At 39.6% G+C, this 15,417-nt stretch overlaps 1 protein-coding gene across 5 annotated transcripts in view; it reads left to right on the top strand.

Moving 5' to 3' along the window:
* The window catches only part of LOC122548908 (zinc finger protein ZFAT-like), a 139,493-nt gene that overhangs the window by 14,287 nt on the left and 109,789 nt on the right, over positions 1-15,417 (top strand). For 4 of the 5 annotated variants that reach the window (XM_043687870.1, XM_043687868.1, XM_043687867.1 and 1 more), the window contains exons 2-3: positions 1,122-1,292; positions 12,383-12,646. In XM_043687870.1, the coding sequence (XP_043543805.1) occupies positions 1,122-1,292; positions 12,383-12,646 (435 nt within the window). The remainder of the gene's footprint in view (positions 1-1,121; positions 1,293-12,382; positions 12,647-15,417) is intronic. The other variant, XM_043687869.1, reaches the window with a different exon arrangement.

The raw sequence follows: 15,417 nt of genomic DNA on the forward strand, positions 1-15,417 counted from the left end.
CCTGCGACTCCACTTTCAAGGAACTATGAACCTGCACTCCAAGGTCTCTTTGTTCAGCAATACTCCCTAGGACCTTACCATTAAGTGTATAAGTCCTGCTAAGATTTGCTTTCCCAAAATGCAGCACCTTGCATTTATCTGAATTAAACTCCATCTGCCACTTCTCAGCCCATTGGCCCAGCTGGTCCAGATCCTGTTATAATCTGAGGTAACCCTCTTCGCTGTCCACTGCACCTCCAATTTTAAAGGTAAGGTTTAGTGGGTCTTATCAAATTAAAAAGAAGTTTTATCAATTTGCTGTTGATTGACAGTAGATTGATGGGATTGTAACTGTCTGAGTTGAATTTATCCTGACCTTTGTGGACAGAACATATGGTAAAGAACAAGTGATTTAGAGGAGATATGAGAAAAATCTTTTGACTCAGAGGGTGGTAGACACATGGAATGTACTGCCTGAGAGAGTGCAACATTTAAGAAGCATTTGGATGACTACTTAAAAATGCCAGGGTATATTTAGGCTTTGGACCAAGTGCAGGTAAATGGGAATAATTAGTTTGGTGTTTATTGATTGGCATAGACATGTTGGGCCAAAGCCTATTTCTATACTGTATGACTCTAGATAGGCCTGCTTTTGTACTCAAATCATATATTTATAAAGCCTAGGATTCCATCTAGTTTATTAGCTGTTTAATTAACCTGTCCTTGGTTCAAAGGTTAATGTGCAAAAATTCCCAGGTCTTTCTTGTTACCTTTAAAAATGCCACTATTTAGCTCACATTGTCTCTCCTCATTCTTCCTATCAACAGGTAGAAAAGTGAACCCACCCATCCACTATATGTCTTGTGCCAAATTATAAAATTGAAAAGACTGAGAAAGTTCATCTTGAAATCTCATTGCTCTTATGACTTGAAATTTTATGATTTGCCACTTCAGAATAGGAACTTGAAATTATGAACCCTGGGTTTCTCGGGCATTCTGCAACATTTTCATTTTTAATTTCTTTTTCTGTAGGTTTTTCACCAGCAGCCAGCCCGGATTTCCAGGTAACATTATTTTCTTAAAGCTGATTATTTTTCTGTCATTAACTATTTTTCTTTTCTCTTTTTCAACCACATGTTCAGAGCTGGTTTCCATCTTCATGTGCAAACTGTGCAATCTGTTTTCCCCAAGTCGAGATGAGTTACTAACTCATGTCTCTGAGAAGCATGCTGAGGAAGGTCTGGCTTCAGACGATCTTATTGTTCCATTACGGCCTCTTCCTGCGTCTGAAAATACTGAGAGAAATGAAGAAGGTAGGAACCTGAAATAGTCTTGCCTAACTGTTGTCACTCTTGATTCTACTCCTGAATAACTTTTTTTTATTATTAAGTTAAGACAATGAATTATAACACGACTAGATTTAGATTAGATTACATTACATTACAGTGTGGAAACAGGCCCTTCGGCCCAACAAGTCCACACCAACCTGCCTAAGCGTAACCCACCCATACCCCTACATTTACCCCTTACCTAACACTACGGGCAATTTAGCATGGCCAATTCACCTGACCTGCACATCTTTGGACTGTGGGAGGAAACCGGAGCACCCGGGAGAAACCCACGCAGACACGGGGAGAACGTGCAAACTCCACACAGTCGGTCGCCTGAGGCGGGAATTGAACCCGGATCTCTGGCGCTGTGAGGCAGCAGTGCTAACCACTGTGCCACCGTGCCGCCCAGTTTTGTTAAACTCCAAACCAAATAAGAGTTCATCAGTAGGGCTAAAGATGTAGAACCAGAATTAATATTAAAGATCTGTTACCACAATTCTCTGGCATGCTTATAACCAAGCTAAAATTAAGCACTAAGTTTTTACAATAATACTGTCCTACAGAAAACCTATGTTTGTTTGTGTGTGTATATATATGGTCATAGAGTCTTAGAGATGTACAGCACGTCCAACTATTTTCATGCCGCCCACATATCCTACATAAATCTAATCCCATTTATCAGTATTTGGCCCATATCCCTGTAAAAGCTTCCTATTCATGTACCATCCAGATACTTTTTAACTGTTGTCATTTGTACCAGCCTCCATCACTTCCTCTGACAGCTCATTCCATACACGTACCACCTTCTGCATGAAAATGTTGCCCTTTAGATCCCTTTTGATTTTTTTCCCCTCTCACCTTAAACCTATGTCCTCTAGTTTTTGATTCCTTCACCCTGGGGAAAAGACCTTGTCCATTTTCTGTATTCATGCCCTTCATGATTTTATAAACCTCTATAAGTTCACCCCTCAGCCTCTGATGTTCCAGAGAAAATAGCCCAGCCTACTCAGCCTCTCCCTACAGCTCAAATCTTTCAACTCTGGCAATATCCTTGTAAATCTTTTCTGAGCCCTTCCAAGTTTCACAACATCCTTCCTATAGTGGGGAGGCTACAATTGCACGCAATATTCCAAAAGTGGCCTAACCAATGTCCTATACAGCCAGAACATTATCACCTAACTCCTATATTCAATGCACTGACCATTGGCAAGCATACCAAATGCCTTCCTCACTGTCCTATCTACCTACAACTCCACTTTCGAGGAACTATGAACCTGCATTCCAAGGTCTCTGTTCAGCAACATTCCCCAGGTGCTTACCATTAAATGTGAAGTTCCTGCCTGATATGCCTTTCCAAAATGTAACAGTTCACATTTATCTAAATTTAACACCATCTGCCACTCCTCAGCCCATTGGCCCATCTGATCAAGATCCCTTTGTATTCTGAGGTAACCTTTTTCGCTATCCACTACACCGCCAATTTTGGTGTTACCTGCAAATTTACTAACCATACCTCCTATGTTCACATCCAAATCATTTATATAAATGTCGAAAATCAATGGACCCAACACTGTTCCTTGCTGATCACAAGCAGGAGAAAGTGAGGACTGCAGCTGCTAGACATCAGTGTTGAAGAGTGTGGTGCTAGAGAAGAACAGCAGGTCAGGCAGCATTGGAGGAGCAGGAGAATGACATTTCGAGACGAAGCCCTTCATTAGGAATGACCTCTAGTCTGAAAAACAACTGTCCACCACAACCCTCTGTCTTCTACCTTAGAACCTGTTCAATATCCAAGTGGCTAGTTCTTCCTGTATTCCATGTGATCTAACTTTGCTAACCAGTCTACCATGAGAAGCCTTGTTAAACGCCTCACTAAAGTCCATGTAGATCATGCCCACTGCCTTTATCAATCCTTTTTGTTACTTCTTCAAAAAACTCAATCAAGTTAGTGAGACACGATTTCCCACGTACAAAGGCATGTTGACTATCCCTAATCAGTCCTTGTCTTTTCAAATACATGCAAATCCTGTCCCTCAGGATTCCTTTCAACAACTTATCCATCACCGGTGTCAGGCTCACCGATCTATAGTTTCTGGCTTTTCCTTACCACCTTTCTTAAATAGTGGTACCACATTAACCAACCTCCAGTCTTTTGGCACCTCTCCTTTAGCTATCGATTATACAAATATCTCAGCAAGGAACCTGTCTAGCTTCCCACAGAGTTCTAGGATGCACAGGGATTTATCCCTTGTATGTGTTTAAGCACCTCCTTCTCTATTATATGGACATTTTTCAAGATGTCACTATTTATTTTCCCACTTTCTATATCTTCCATATCCTTCTCCACAGTAAACGCAAAATACTCATTTAATATATCCTCTGTCTCCTGTGGTTCCACATATAGGTAGCCTTGCTGATCTTTAAGAGCCCCTATTCTCTCTCTTGTTATCCTTTTGTCCTTAATATATTTATAAAATCTCTTTGGATTCTTCTTAACCCTATTTCACAGGGCTTTCTCATTTCCTCTTTTTGCCCTCCTGATTTCCCTCTTAAGTATATTCCTACTACCTTTATACTCTTCTATGGATTTGCTTGATCTCTGATGTCTATACCTGACATATACTTCCTTCTTTTTCTTGAATAAAGCCTTAATTTCTCTCATCATCCAGCACTCTCTACATCTACTAGCCTTGCCCTTCATCCTAATAAGAACGTACTGTCCCTGGACTCTTGTTATCACATTTTTGAAGGCTTCACATTTTCCGTCCATTCCTTTACCTGCAAACGTGTAGCCCAATCAACTTTTGAAATTCTTGGCTAATACATCAAAATTGTCCTTCCTTCAATTTATAACTTTAACTTTTAGATCTGATCTATCCTTTTCAATCACTACTTTAAAACAAGTAGAATTATGGCCGCTGCCCCCAAAGTGCACCCCCACTGATACCTCAGTCACCTGCCCTGCCTTATTTCCCAAAAATAGATAAAGTTTTGCATGTTCTGTAGTAGGTCCATCCACATAATGCATCAGAACATTTTCTTGTATGCAGTTAACAAATTTCTGTCCATTCATGGCTTTAACACCATGTCAATCCCAGTCTATGTTTGGGAAATTAAAATCCCCCTACTATAACCACCTTATTATTCTTACAGATCTTCTTGCAAATTTATTTTTAAATTTCCCGCTGACTGTTGAGGGGGGTCTATAGTACAATCCCAATAAAATGATCATCCCTTTATTTCTCAGTTCCACCTAAGTGACCTGTCTGGATGTATTCCCTTGAATATCCTCTCTAAGTACAGCCGTCATCTTATCCCTAATCAAAAACTCCACTCATGTCTTATCCCCCCTTTCTATCCTTCCAATAACATCTATACCCTGAAATATTTAGCTGCCACTGCTGTCCATCCCTGAGCCTGTCTTTGTAATTGCTATGATGCCCGGAGTTCATATGCCTTACCTGTTAGGCCTCTTGCATTGAAATAAATGCAGTTTAATTTGTCAGTCCTATGTTGTTCTCTGTTTTGTCCCACGTGTTGCCCTTCTTCCTGCCTGCCCCGACTATTTGACTCACTCCCTTTCCCAACTGTACCAGTCTCAGACTGATCTCTTTCGTCACCATCTTCCTGGGTCCCCCTGAACAGCTTTTGCAAATCTCCCTGCCAGTATATTAGTCCCCTTCCAATTCAAGTACAATCCGTCCTTCTTTAACAGGTCACTTCTACTGGAAGAGATTCCAATGATCCAAAAATGTGAAGCCTTCTCCCCTGCACCAGCTCATCAGCCAGGCATTATCTGCTCCATCCTCCTATTCCTATTCTCACTAGCTTATGGCATTGGGAGTGATCCAAATATTACTACCCTTGAAGACCTTTTTAAATTGCTGCCCAGTTTCCTATATTCACTCCTCAGAATCTCATCCTTTTCTCTTCCTGTGTCATTAGTTTCAATTGTATAACAACCTCCTGCTAGCCCCACTCCCCTTTGAGAATATTCTGCACCTTCACCTTGATCCTGGCACCAGGGAGGCAACACACCATTCTGATTTGTCCTTGTTGGCCACAGAATCATCTGTCTATGCCTCTGACTAGAGAGTCCCCTATCAAAATCAATTGCTTGGAACTCCTCATTACATTAGAGCCAGTCTCGGTACCAGACTGTTCGTGCTACATTCCCCATGAGTCCAACACTCCTACATTTTCCAAAATAGCATACTGGTTTGAGATGGCAATAGCCACAGGAGACTCCTGCATGACCAGTCTCCCCCTCCTATCTTTCCTGGTACTAATCCATCTACCTGACTGTATCTGTAGTTTTTTCTTCCTTCCTACAGCTGCCATCTACCATGCCCCCTAGCTTCTGTAAATTCCTCATTGCCTGTAACTGCTGCTCCAACCAATCCATGCATCCAATGAGATTCACCCAAACATACTTCCTGCAGACATAATCATCAGTATCATGGAAACTATCCCTAATCCTTACATCTGACAGGAAGAGTATGTCACTGCACTAAAGGCCATCTTTGCACCTTAACTATTTATAGACCCAAAAAATAGTCTTACTGCTCTAAAAACATTGCTCTGGGCTAAATTAGTACCTGTTTTATATTTTTAAAGTTTAACCAAGAGACAGATCTCAATAAACATATAATCAATAAAGAACCCACTTTACTCACTATTTTAGCCTTCCAAAATAAACAGTAAGGTTACTCTTTAAAAAGCCACTTTGCTGCTCCCTGCTGTGAGCTCTTCCACACAGGTTTGTCCAAGGTCACCTGTGAATTTCACTGTTTGTTAATTTTTCTTAGACCAATTCAAATGTCCAGAAATACTTGAAATCAAATAGCAGAGGCAGCTGTGCAGATTCACTGCTGGGTCAGACAGCAGTGTAGGTTTCTTTCTCCAATTGAAACACTTCCCATTGGACACTGCAAGTGCCTTTGTCTGTCTTCCTCCTTTTTTAAAGTACCATTGTTTTGATTTTTCCCAAAAGTTCGAAGCCAATGCAGTAGCTTATAAAAAAGTAATTATTGCTTCTAGAAATCAGCTCCAACCCTGGAAATATCTTTAAAAAGGAGCAGCTCTTAAAGCCACAATATTTTCCCATTGTTAAATGTTGGATGACCAAGAATCTGTGTTTATTATTCCTAGATCTTTACAACCATTAAACACATGGAAGTGTTACACTGTAGATTTTCTGCTGGTTTATGCCCCTCATGCATTTTTATTTCATTTTTTGGCAGGAGCTAGAAGCAAACCTTTTCACTGAATTTAGATTTTTTTATACAGTAGCCAGAATGTCTTGATGCTAGCAAGCATTTGCAAAGCAGCGACTAACAAGTGAATGCCTGTTTAATTTTCCCCACTTTTCTGTGCATGAGATGATGATAGGGCAAGATAATGAATTGAACCGAAACCCATGGCTATGGAATATTGCAAAATATGCTTAAGTAAAGGAGGGTGGAAGAAAATCTTTTTCCAACAGTGATGCTGACAACAAAGATCTAAGTGTTTAATTTTGGTTGTGAACTATATAATCAGTAAAGAAATATAAGACACTTTAATGGTTGCTGCAGTTCTAAAATAGCATCTTTAAAATGATCAAACAAGCAGGGGAAGCATTCAATTACAGTTATTCATTCTTTGGAGGAGAAGGCACTGTCATCATAATTTATGGTAGCTGATGAAGATGGTTTCTATGGAGGCGGGAAAGGAAAATTCCATCTTTACTTCACTAAAATGAAGCATGAGAACCATTGGCTATTTTGAGGCATAGTGCAGCTTAGGAGAGTTAATTAATTTATTCTCTAACTAGACTAGTGAATATTACATAATTCTATGAAGCTTAATAAATGAATAGGTTCTTTTTGTATTGTATATTCGATCTGAAAAGGCTGGTGTTTATATGGCGCAAGCACGTTCCAGGTCTTGTTCAACCTCCTTATAGTCTGTTAGGTACTTTTTAAAATAGTTGAGAGTGTGTTGCTGGAAAAGCAGAACAGGTCAGGCTGCATCCGAGGAGCAGAAAAATGGTTTTTCGGGCCAGAGCCCTTCATCAGGAATCATTCCTGATGAAGGGCTCCGGCGCGAAACGCCTATTATCCTGCTCCTCGGAAGCTGCCTGACCTGCTGTGCTTTTTCAGCAACACACTCTCAACTCTGATCTCCGTCATCTGCAGACCTCACTGTCTCCCACCTTTTGAAATAGTCTGGTATGTACTTTTTGTTTCAATGTAGGGAAATACATTGGCTAATTATGCAAACAGCAAGGCCTATAAACAATAAAAAAAAACAAATAATCTGGTTTTGTCATGTATTGATCGATCAATAGTCATTGGTTGAGAATCCAAAAAAAATTAAAATATTCTCCATGGTTTCTGTTGAATATCTACCAAAGTGATAATGACTGATTAGTTTAATCACTGTCTTCTTCCTAAACATAATTTCCAACATGAGACTAAGTAGACAAGAGGCTGGTGTCGAGAGTGTGGTGCTGGAAAAGCACACCAGGTCAGTCAGCATCTGAGAAGCAGGAGAATTGACGTTTCGGGCAAAGGCCCTTCATCAGGCTATGATCTGAGAGGGGGACAGGTAGCTGAGAGAAGGGTGGAGTAGATGGGTGGGAAGGAAAATGAACAGATACGAAAGGTCAGGAGGATGGTCAGGAGAGCTGGAAGGTGGAACCGGGATAAGATGGGGGCACAGGAAAAGAGAAAACTGGTGAAATCCACATTGATGCTGTGGGGTTGGAGAGTCCCGAGGCAGAAGATGAGGTGTCCTTCCTCCAGGCATCGGATGCTTTGGGAGTGTCGATGGAGGAAGCCCAGGACCTGCATGTCCTTGACAGAGTGGGAGGGGGAGTTAAAGTGTTTGGCCACGGAGCAGTGGGGTTGGTTGGTGCCGGTGTCCTGGAGATGTTCTCTGAAGTGCTCTGCATGTATGCTAGTGCCAGGTGAAATCACTTGTCCATTCAGTGAAGAGCTGCAGCAGCCACTGATGGTGGTATAATGAGGTTCTTAACATTTCATTGTAACAAGGGTGTGGTCCAAACATCAGCTAAACTAAATTGTGTGACGAATGTGCATGCTTTTGCCACTAGGGGATGTGATTTGAGAATATAGCAAACTGCTGCAATAAGTGTATTGTGGAAATTCAGGCTCTGAATGAGAATCTGCGGTTCTTTGTCGGTGAACATTTTCATTTTCTGGCCCTTGAGTGTAATTGGTAAGTTTAGCATGCTTAATACACATTTATTTGGAAAACAAAATGCTTTAATAGTAGTTGCAAATAAAAACCGGCTCTTGGAATTTTCATTAAAACCAAATGACTTGAGGGGATTTTTGTTAGCTTCCATGTGCTGCTGAAGGAAATTTTGTTGAACTTTAAGATCAAGACAATCCGCTATGAAAATTCCCATCTGATCTGCCATTTTTGACTGTCCAGAAAATTTGAGGGCATTAATGGATACATATCAGCTAACTGTGTTTCTTTCATAAGGAGAAAATGGCAAATACAATTAATAATCTATTATTGCAATTGCAAATTCCTGTAAACTTGTAGAGGTTCATTGTCGTATCTTAGACTTTGCCAGTGTAGTAGCATTCCTTTGTGGTTGGCTGCTTTTTTTCTGCAGATTTTTAATTTAACTAATATAAATTTTGCAAATAGGGAGGATATAGACGATGGCAGTGATGAATACTAGTTCCTAATAAGGCTGCAGCATCATACTGAAATCATAATCAGTGCTACATACCTCTTAAAATGCCATATTTGGGCCTTAGAAACTTGCTTTACAAATGAGCTAAATGATGTCACAATGGTGTTGACGTTGTGAAGAACAATCAGTTTGTATTGTAAATCATATAAATATGTACGACACAACAAAATGGTTACATACCTTGAAGCTCAGGCACAGCGATGTGTTCCAAGCGACGAAAAGTGCGAAAGCGCAGTAAATGTAAACGTCGTCGCAGGGTCGCCAAAAAACGTGTCTGCTAATAAGATGGTCAGATAGTAACAAGGTCCAGACCTGAAGTATAAACAAGAAACAGAACTGACTGTTATGTCGACATCCACTGGCCTGGAAGACAACCTGCCTCACCGCGTAAAGCTTTTTACTGTACCTTATCATTGTACAGCAAAATAAAATTCTCAAGTAGCTTGAGTGTTCAGTATAAATTCTAATGTGCACTGTATTTAATTTATACTTATTTTCCTTCTCCTCCCTCATGATTGAGGAAGAATAGCTTCCACTTGGGATGGGTTCAGGGATGGTTGATATGTCCATGCAGTCTGTGGTGCTTGAAAGGTTGAGTGACCTTTGGTGTATTCCCTTCAATGCTTTTCTTCTCAACAAAGACTCTTAACGTACTCACTGTAATGAGCTTTCCTCCTCGACATTTTCTGTACACTGAGACTATTTCACTTATACAAACACCCTTCTCTTATCCGCATAGGTGTTGGATATAGCTGTAGCTTCAACAGGCTCCACCTGTAGGAGAGAAGTTGGAGGTGGTAGAGAGCTATAACATGGATGTGGGAAATTTCTATAAGGAGAGAATGGAATGAAGAGAACAATTCTAAACTCCATTAACTCTGCTGACTCGGAGACATGAAAATTTGGAAATGTGCCATATGACTGCATTACCTAATAATACATTAGTGAGAATGAAAAAGTAGCTCCAAAAACCCAAATTAAACCCTCAAGAAAACATCAATAGGAGCCCTCAAGGGCAAAATTATGACTCCTGTTGAGGCGGGGTGGGGGAAGGAGCTCTTAAAAATGGAGGTGTCCTGATTCCAGACTCCATTCCTGGTGTTTCTGATTTTCAGGAGCACCTGTTACAATTGCATTCTGCTTCAGGTTGCTAGCCTGCATTCCTGACCAAACCATTTCCATTGTGGATATAAGGCATATTTCTTTCTTTGCTACAATTTTCATGAAGTCAGGCTGGCGTTTCAAAGGGTGACTTACACTAACTCAGATATCATGAACCATAATATGTATGAAGGAATCTTTTCAAATATAAGTTCAGAAGGTCATGTCTCCACCCACTGCCCAGGCTTACCTGCACCATCCCTGATTCCAAAATATGCCCACTACCCTCCTCAAATCCCACAAGATAAGGAACTTCCATGCCTACTCAACCTCCATTCACCATCCAAAACTAATGAGTAATGCAGTGACAGTAGTAATTCATTTATTACTTTGCACTTTCTTTCTTTCTCCCTTTTAAAGATATGGACCATGGGAAGTAACAATAGCAGAAACTGTAAATACTTGAAACTTCTAATCTCTGTGTAAACAAACACTGTGCAATTGATTAGAGAAATCTGAAATCCAGAGCTGTAAATCAAGCTTTCTGTTTCTCCCTAGTGCTCACAAGATGTCCTTACCTTTAGTGACTAGGTTAAAAGTAGCGTCAACATTTCTAAGTACATGGTAAATGTGATTGAGGCCTTGCAGTTAAAGAAATATTTTGCATCAGCAAGTCAGATTTCTTTACATGTGAAATAAGTTTAAGAATGAAGCTGGGAGGCATTTAATGATTTTACAAACAGCCTATAGGTTCTGAAAAGGCAGGTATACTCTGACATTCCCCATTTGGGTTCTGCAGACTACCAAGGATTTTCTGAGTTTTTATATGAAAGCTCATTATCTCAAGCTGGTTTTGAACACATGAATGATACTGGTATTGACTAAGCACAATGATTTGAAAATCTAAAGTGATCACTGCATATTAGGTAATAGTGTGTAATTTTAATTTTCTTGTGGATAACTGGTCTTGTCAGCTGTCTTTTGGTAAATTAAAAATCAAAGTGTATAGTCTGGAAGTTTATTAATTGTGTGTTTGAAGTAAACTTTGAAAAATGCCAGATTTATTTTATACAAAGTGGCGTTGGTAAAGTAGAATTTCCTATTTGGGATAGTTCAGGTAGGAACTTCTGGAAAATTGAGACAGTCTGTTGAAGTTGCAAAGATTACCTGATCATTTGTCAACCATCTTAGCTATATTTTAAGTATCCATTTTTTAAAAACATAAATGTGCTAGAAGCTTCTATGGGAACGCAGCCTATTTTGAAATTATAAATATAATATGCATTTACTTTGCTAAACAGTGGGTGTGTCTTAAACCTCTGCACATCTTATTGACAACATGGCCAATAGCCTGTCTTGTGCCAAGTTATGAGCTGAGTAAAATATGTATTTCTGAGATGAATTCTGAAATGAGTAAAACATTTCTTATAGAGGAAAATTGACTTCAATGTCGAGTAAAGGATAAAACTCTTACCACCAAAAATTGGCATTATCATATATCCCATTGCCTACAATATATTATTTAAGACAAAAAGGATCAATGCACAAGACTCTTGATAAACAATGAGATTGAACCTAAACTTACAAGAAACAGCAAATAAGATTGAGGACAATCATAAGGAATGGAAGAAAGATGATAAGTGAGGGGAAAATTGTGGAATTACAGTGTTAAAATGGAGAATGGGGATATTCTTTCCAGTTTTTAAATGCTGGTAAAAGAAGTAAGTGTTGCTACTTATGAAGGATGAAGATACCTTGCTCCCATATTTGGAGTGTCATAGAGGTCATTTGTCATGCAGAGTGACGCCAACAGCATGGAATCCCACACTGAATGACCTGAATGACCCTTCTCAACTTCTCCCCATGCCTGACGCATGGTGACTCTCAGGTTAAACCACCATTAGTCATCATTCTGTAATAAGAGAACAACCTATAGTTAAGTAGGACAATGGTAAATTTACCTTACCTTTAGTGACTAAGTTAAAACTGAAATAGTCAAAATTTATAAGTACATGATAAATGTGATTGAGGCCACAGAGTTAAAAATCTTAAGTGAGGTGGCAAATAGTTCCATGTCTGCACTGGCCACCGTAGTTGCAATTTTTATCCTAAGTTGGAATGGGGATTTATAAGAATAACTGTCTGTCTCTCTGATATTGCACCTTTGTTCACTATAATATGGAAATATCAGTTGCAATCTCAGTAATTATGGACAATTCTGATTGCCTATCTTGTAATTCTGTTTTAACTTAAGCATCAGCTGTGAAAAGGAAAAGGGGAAGACCCAAAGGTTCAAAGAAAAAATTCTACACTGAAGCAGAGGAATTAGGAGAAGCTGGCAATTGCAATCTGAGTGCAGAGAATAAACTTGACCAAGAAGAGGAGGAATTGGAGGAGTCTGATAGCTTGGACTGTAGGAAATGCAGTCGGAAATTCTCGAACAGGAGACAGCTGCAGAAACATCGCTGCTTTGTTGTTCTGAAGGATGATGGAGAAGAAGAAGAAGAAGCAGAAGATGGTAATAGCTATTCATTACCAAACATTACACTGCATTCAGTATTGTATTTTTCTACTTTTGAAGATTGGGATAGTACTTTATTTTTCTGTTGGATATGATTTGAATTATATATGTTGTTTATGTATCGGGAGTGGAGGTGAAACAATTTGAGGTGTGGTTTGGAATGACGTCAGTGGCACAGGTTCAATGTGGTGGTTCATTGAGAGCTGCCTGCTTGTTTTTGCCCATGCTTGATTAAGAGTGGTGCCCCTCAAACTATACAACATCCTATATCTCTATAACAAGAGATATGCCTTTGATACCATGTATTTGATTTTTACTTTATGATCATTCTTTGATGGTATGCCTGAGACATTGGGCTAATATTTTGAGCTTCATGGTGTCATCTATTGAGAATTAAATGGGTGCCACACGCCCAATTTTGGACGCAAGCTTTATGCAGCCCAAAGAACTTTGAGGCAATTTGAAGTATGGTCAAGCCATTGCTGCCACTTTAAAAAGTAGGTGTTAAAATTAAAATATATAAATCAGGGGCCATCTTTTTATTTCAAGCTCTGGCAAAGATCTTGCATACAGTTCTGGTCACTGCATTATAGGAAGAATGTGGAAACTTAGGAAAGGATTTAGAGAAGATTTACTAGGATGTTGCCTGGTATGGAGGGAATGTCTTACAAGGCAAGGCTGAGGGACTTGAAGACTTGAGGGACTTGTTTTCGTCAGAGAGAAGAAGGTTGAGAGGTGACTTAATTAAGATATATAAGATAATCAGAGGGTTGGACAGTGAGAGCCTTTTTTCTCAGATGGCAATGACTAGCAAGAGGGGGCATAGCTTTAAATTGAGGGGTGATACATTAAAAGCCAGATGTCAGAGGTAGTTTCTTTACTCAGAGAGTAGTAGAGGTGTGGAATGCACTGTCTGCAACAGTGGTAGACTTGCCAACTTTAAGGGCATTTAAATGGTCATTGGATAGGCGTATGGACAAGAATGGAATGTGTAGGTTAGATGGGCTTCAGATTGGTTCCACAGGTTGGCGCAACATCGAAGGCTGAAGGGCCTGTACTGCGCTGTAATGTTCTATGTTCTCTGAAGAAATTGGGTTATGAAGAACGAGGCAGTCAATTGTTGTGTTCCCCTCTATGTACCTCATCTTTTTTTTGAGATTTACCTTTGGAGTGCTACTGGCATTGCAAATTATCTGGCATTTGTGCTGCTTAAGTAGGTGAGCTGCATTTGGAGTGATCACTGACTGCAGTGGCGTTAAAAGCAGCCTGATGCTTTCCTGGTCGCAGTACTCAAGCAATAATCTAACAATAGTAAAAATATGAATGATTTTCTTTTCTGTCTTTAAGGCATGGGTGCTAGGATCAGTTGTAACATCTATACTTTATATCTTATTTGAAATGATCTAATACTGCATAATTTGTGGATATATCTAAGGTATTTCTGCACCAAATACTTTAAATACTTCGATTAAAATATTTAACTTAAGTCACTGGGGGAGAGTTTTCATCATTTCTACTATACTACTGGTAAAAATGCAAGCTAGTTGAGAAAAGCAATATAGACCAGGATGACACCGGTTTTAAATGGGTCCGTGTTGAATTATTTGATTTCTGCTGGAATGGGATGAGATGATTAGTGAGAATGCAAGTTTTTGTGTTGCATCTCTCACTTTGAAGTGGTCTTTCTGAAATTCCTTGATCCCCTTCCAAATATGGCATCTTATAGTCTCTCTTGAAGGCATAATCCATACAGAATATTTCAGACTCTAAATTGCAATCAGGACAATCTCTGACACTCAGTTTGTGTCTGTCAGGCCTACTCATCACCTGACCTAAATACAGCTTTGGTCTAAGCAGAGACAAAAGGAAGGATCTGATGGAGGTGTATAGAATTGGGAGGGGCATAGATATGGTGGGTGAGAAGACTTTTTTTTATTCGTAAAGAGGTCAATAATCAGGGGGTATAGATTCAAGATAATAGGTAGAAGGCTAAGAGGAGAGTTGAAGAGAATTTTTTTTACCCAGAGAATTATAGGAGTATGAAACTCTTTTAAAATTAAACAGTTTTGATATTCACTTGTGTTACCCTACTCTACCCGAGAGATTATTAGCCAAGAGTTGGAAAAGGAGATTAGTGTAATCAGATTTATGTTGACCAGTGCTCACGCGTTTGATCGAATCGCCTTATTCTGTAAACATCCATAAATCTTTGAGCTGAATTTTAGGGGTGAGGTGAATATGATTGCACTTGACACTAAGACAGCATTTGACTGAGTATGGCATGAAGGAGGTCGAGAAAAACTGCAGTCGATGGGATTCATGGAGAAACTCTTTGCTAGTTGGAGTTATACGTACCACAGAGGAAGATGGTTAAAATTATTAGAGTCAATCATCTAAGTCTACAAACATCAATTCAGGAGTTCCTTGAGATAATGTCTTTGACCCAACCATCTTCAGCTACATCAGTAATGGCCAGAACTTCATTGTAATTCCAGAGTAGAGTGTTCACTGATGATTGTGCAATGGTCAGCACCATTTGTGACTCTTCAGAAATCGAAATAGTCTGTGTCCAGGTACGTTAAGTTTTAGACAACATCCAGTCTTGAGCTGATAAGTGGCTAGTGCCATTTGTACCATTTGTAGATAAGCTGCAAAACTGGGCAGAAAGGTGGCAAATGGAGTTCAATGTAGCTAAGTGTGAGGTGATTCACTTTGGTAAGAGTAACAAAAAGATGGGGTACTGGGCTAATGGTCAGATACTTGGTAGT

Source organism: Chiloscyllium plagiosum, chromosome 4, assembly GCF_004010195.1.
Source record: "Chiloscyllium plagiosum isolate BGI_BamShark_2017 chromosome 4, ASM401019v2, whole genome shotgun sequence".
Lineage (NCBI taxonomy): Eukaryota > Metazoa > Chordata > Chondrichthyes > Orectolobiformes > Hemiscylliidae > Chiloscyllium > Chiloscyllium plagiosum.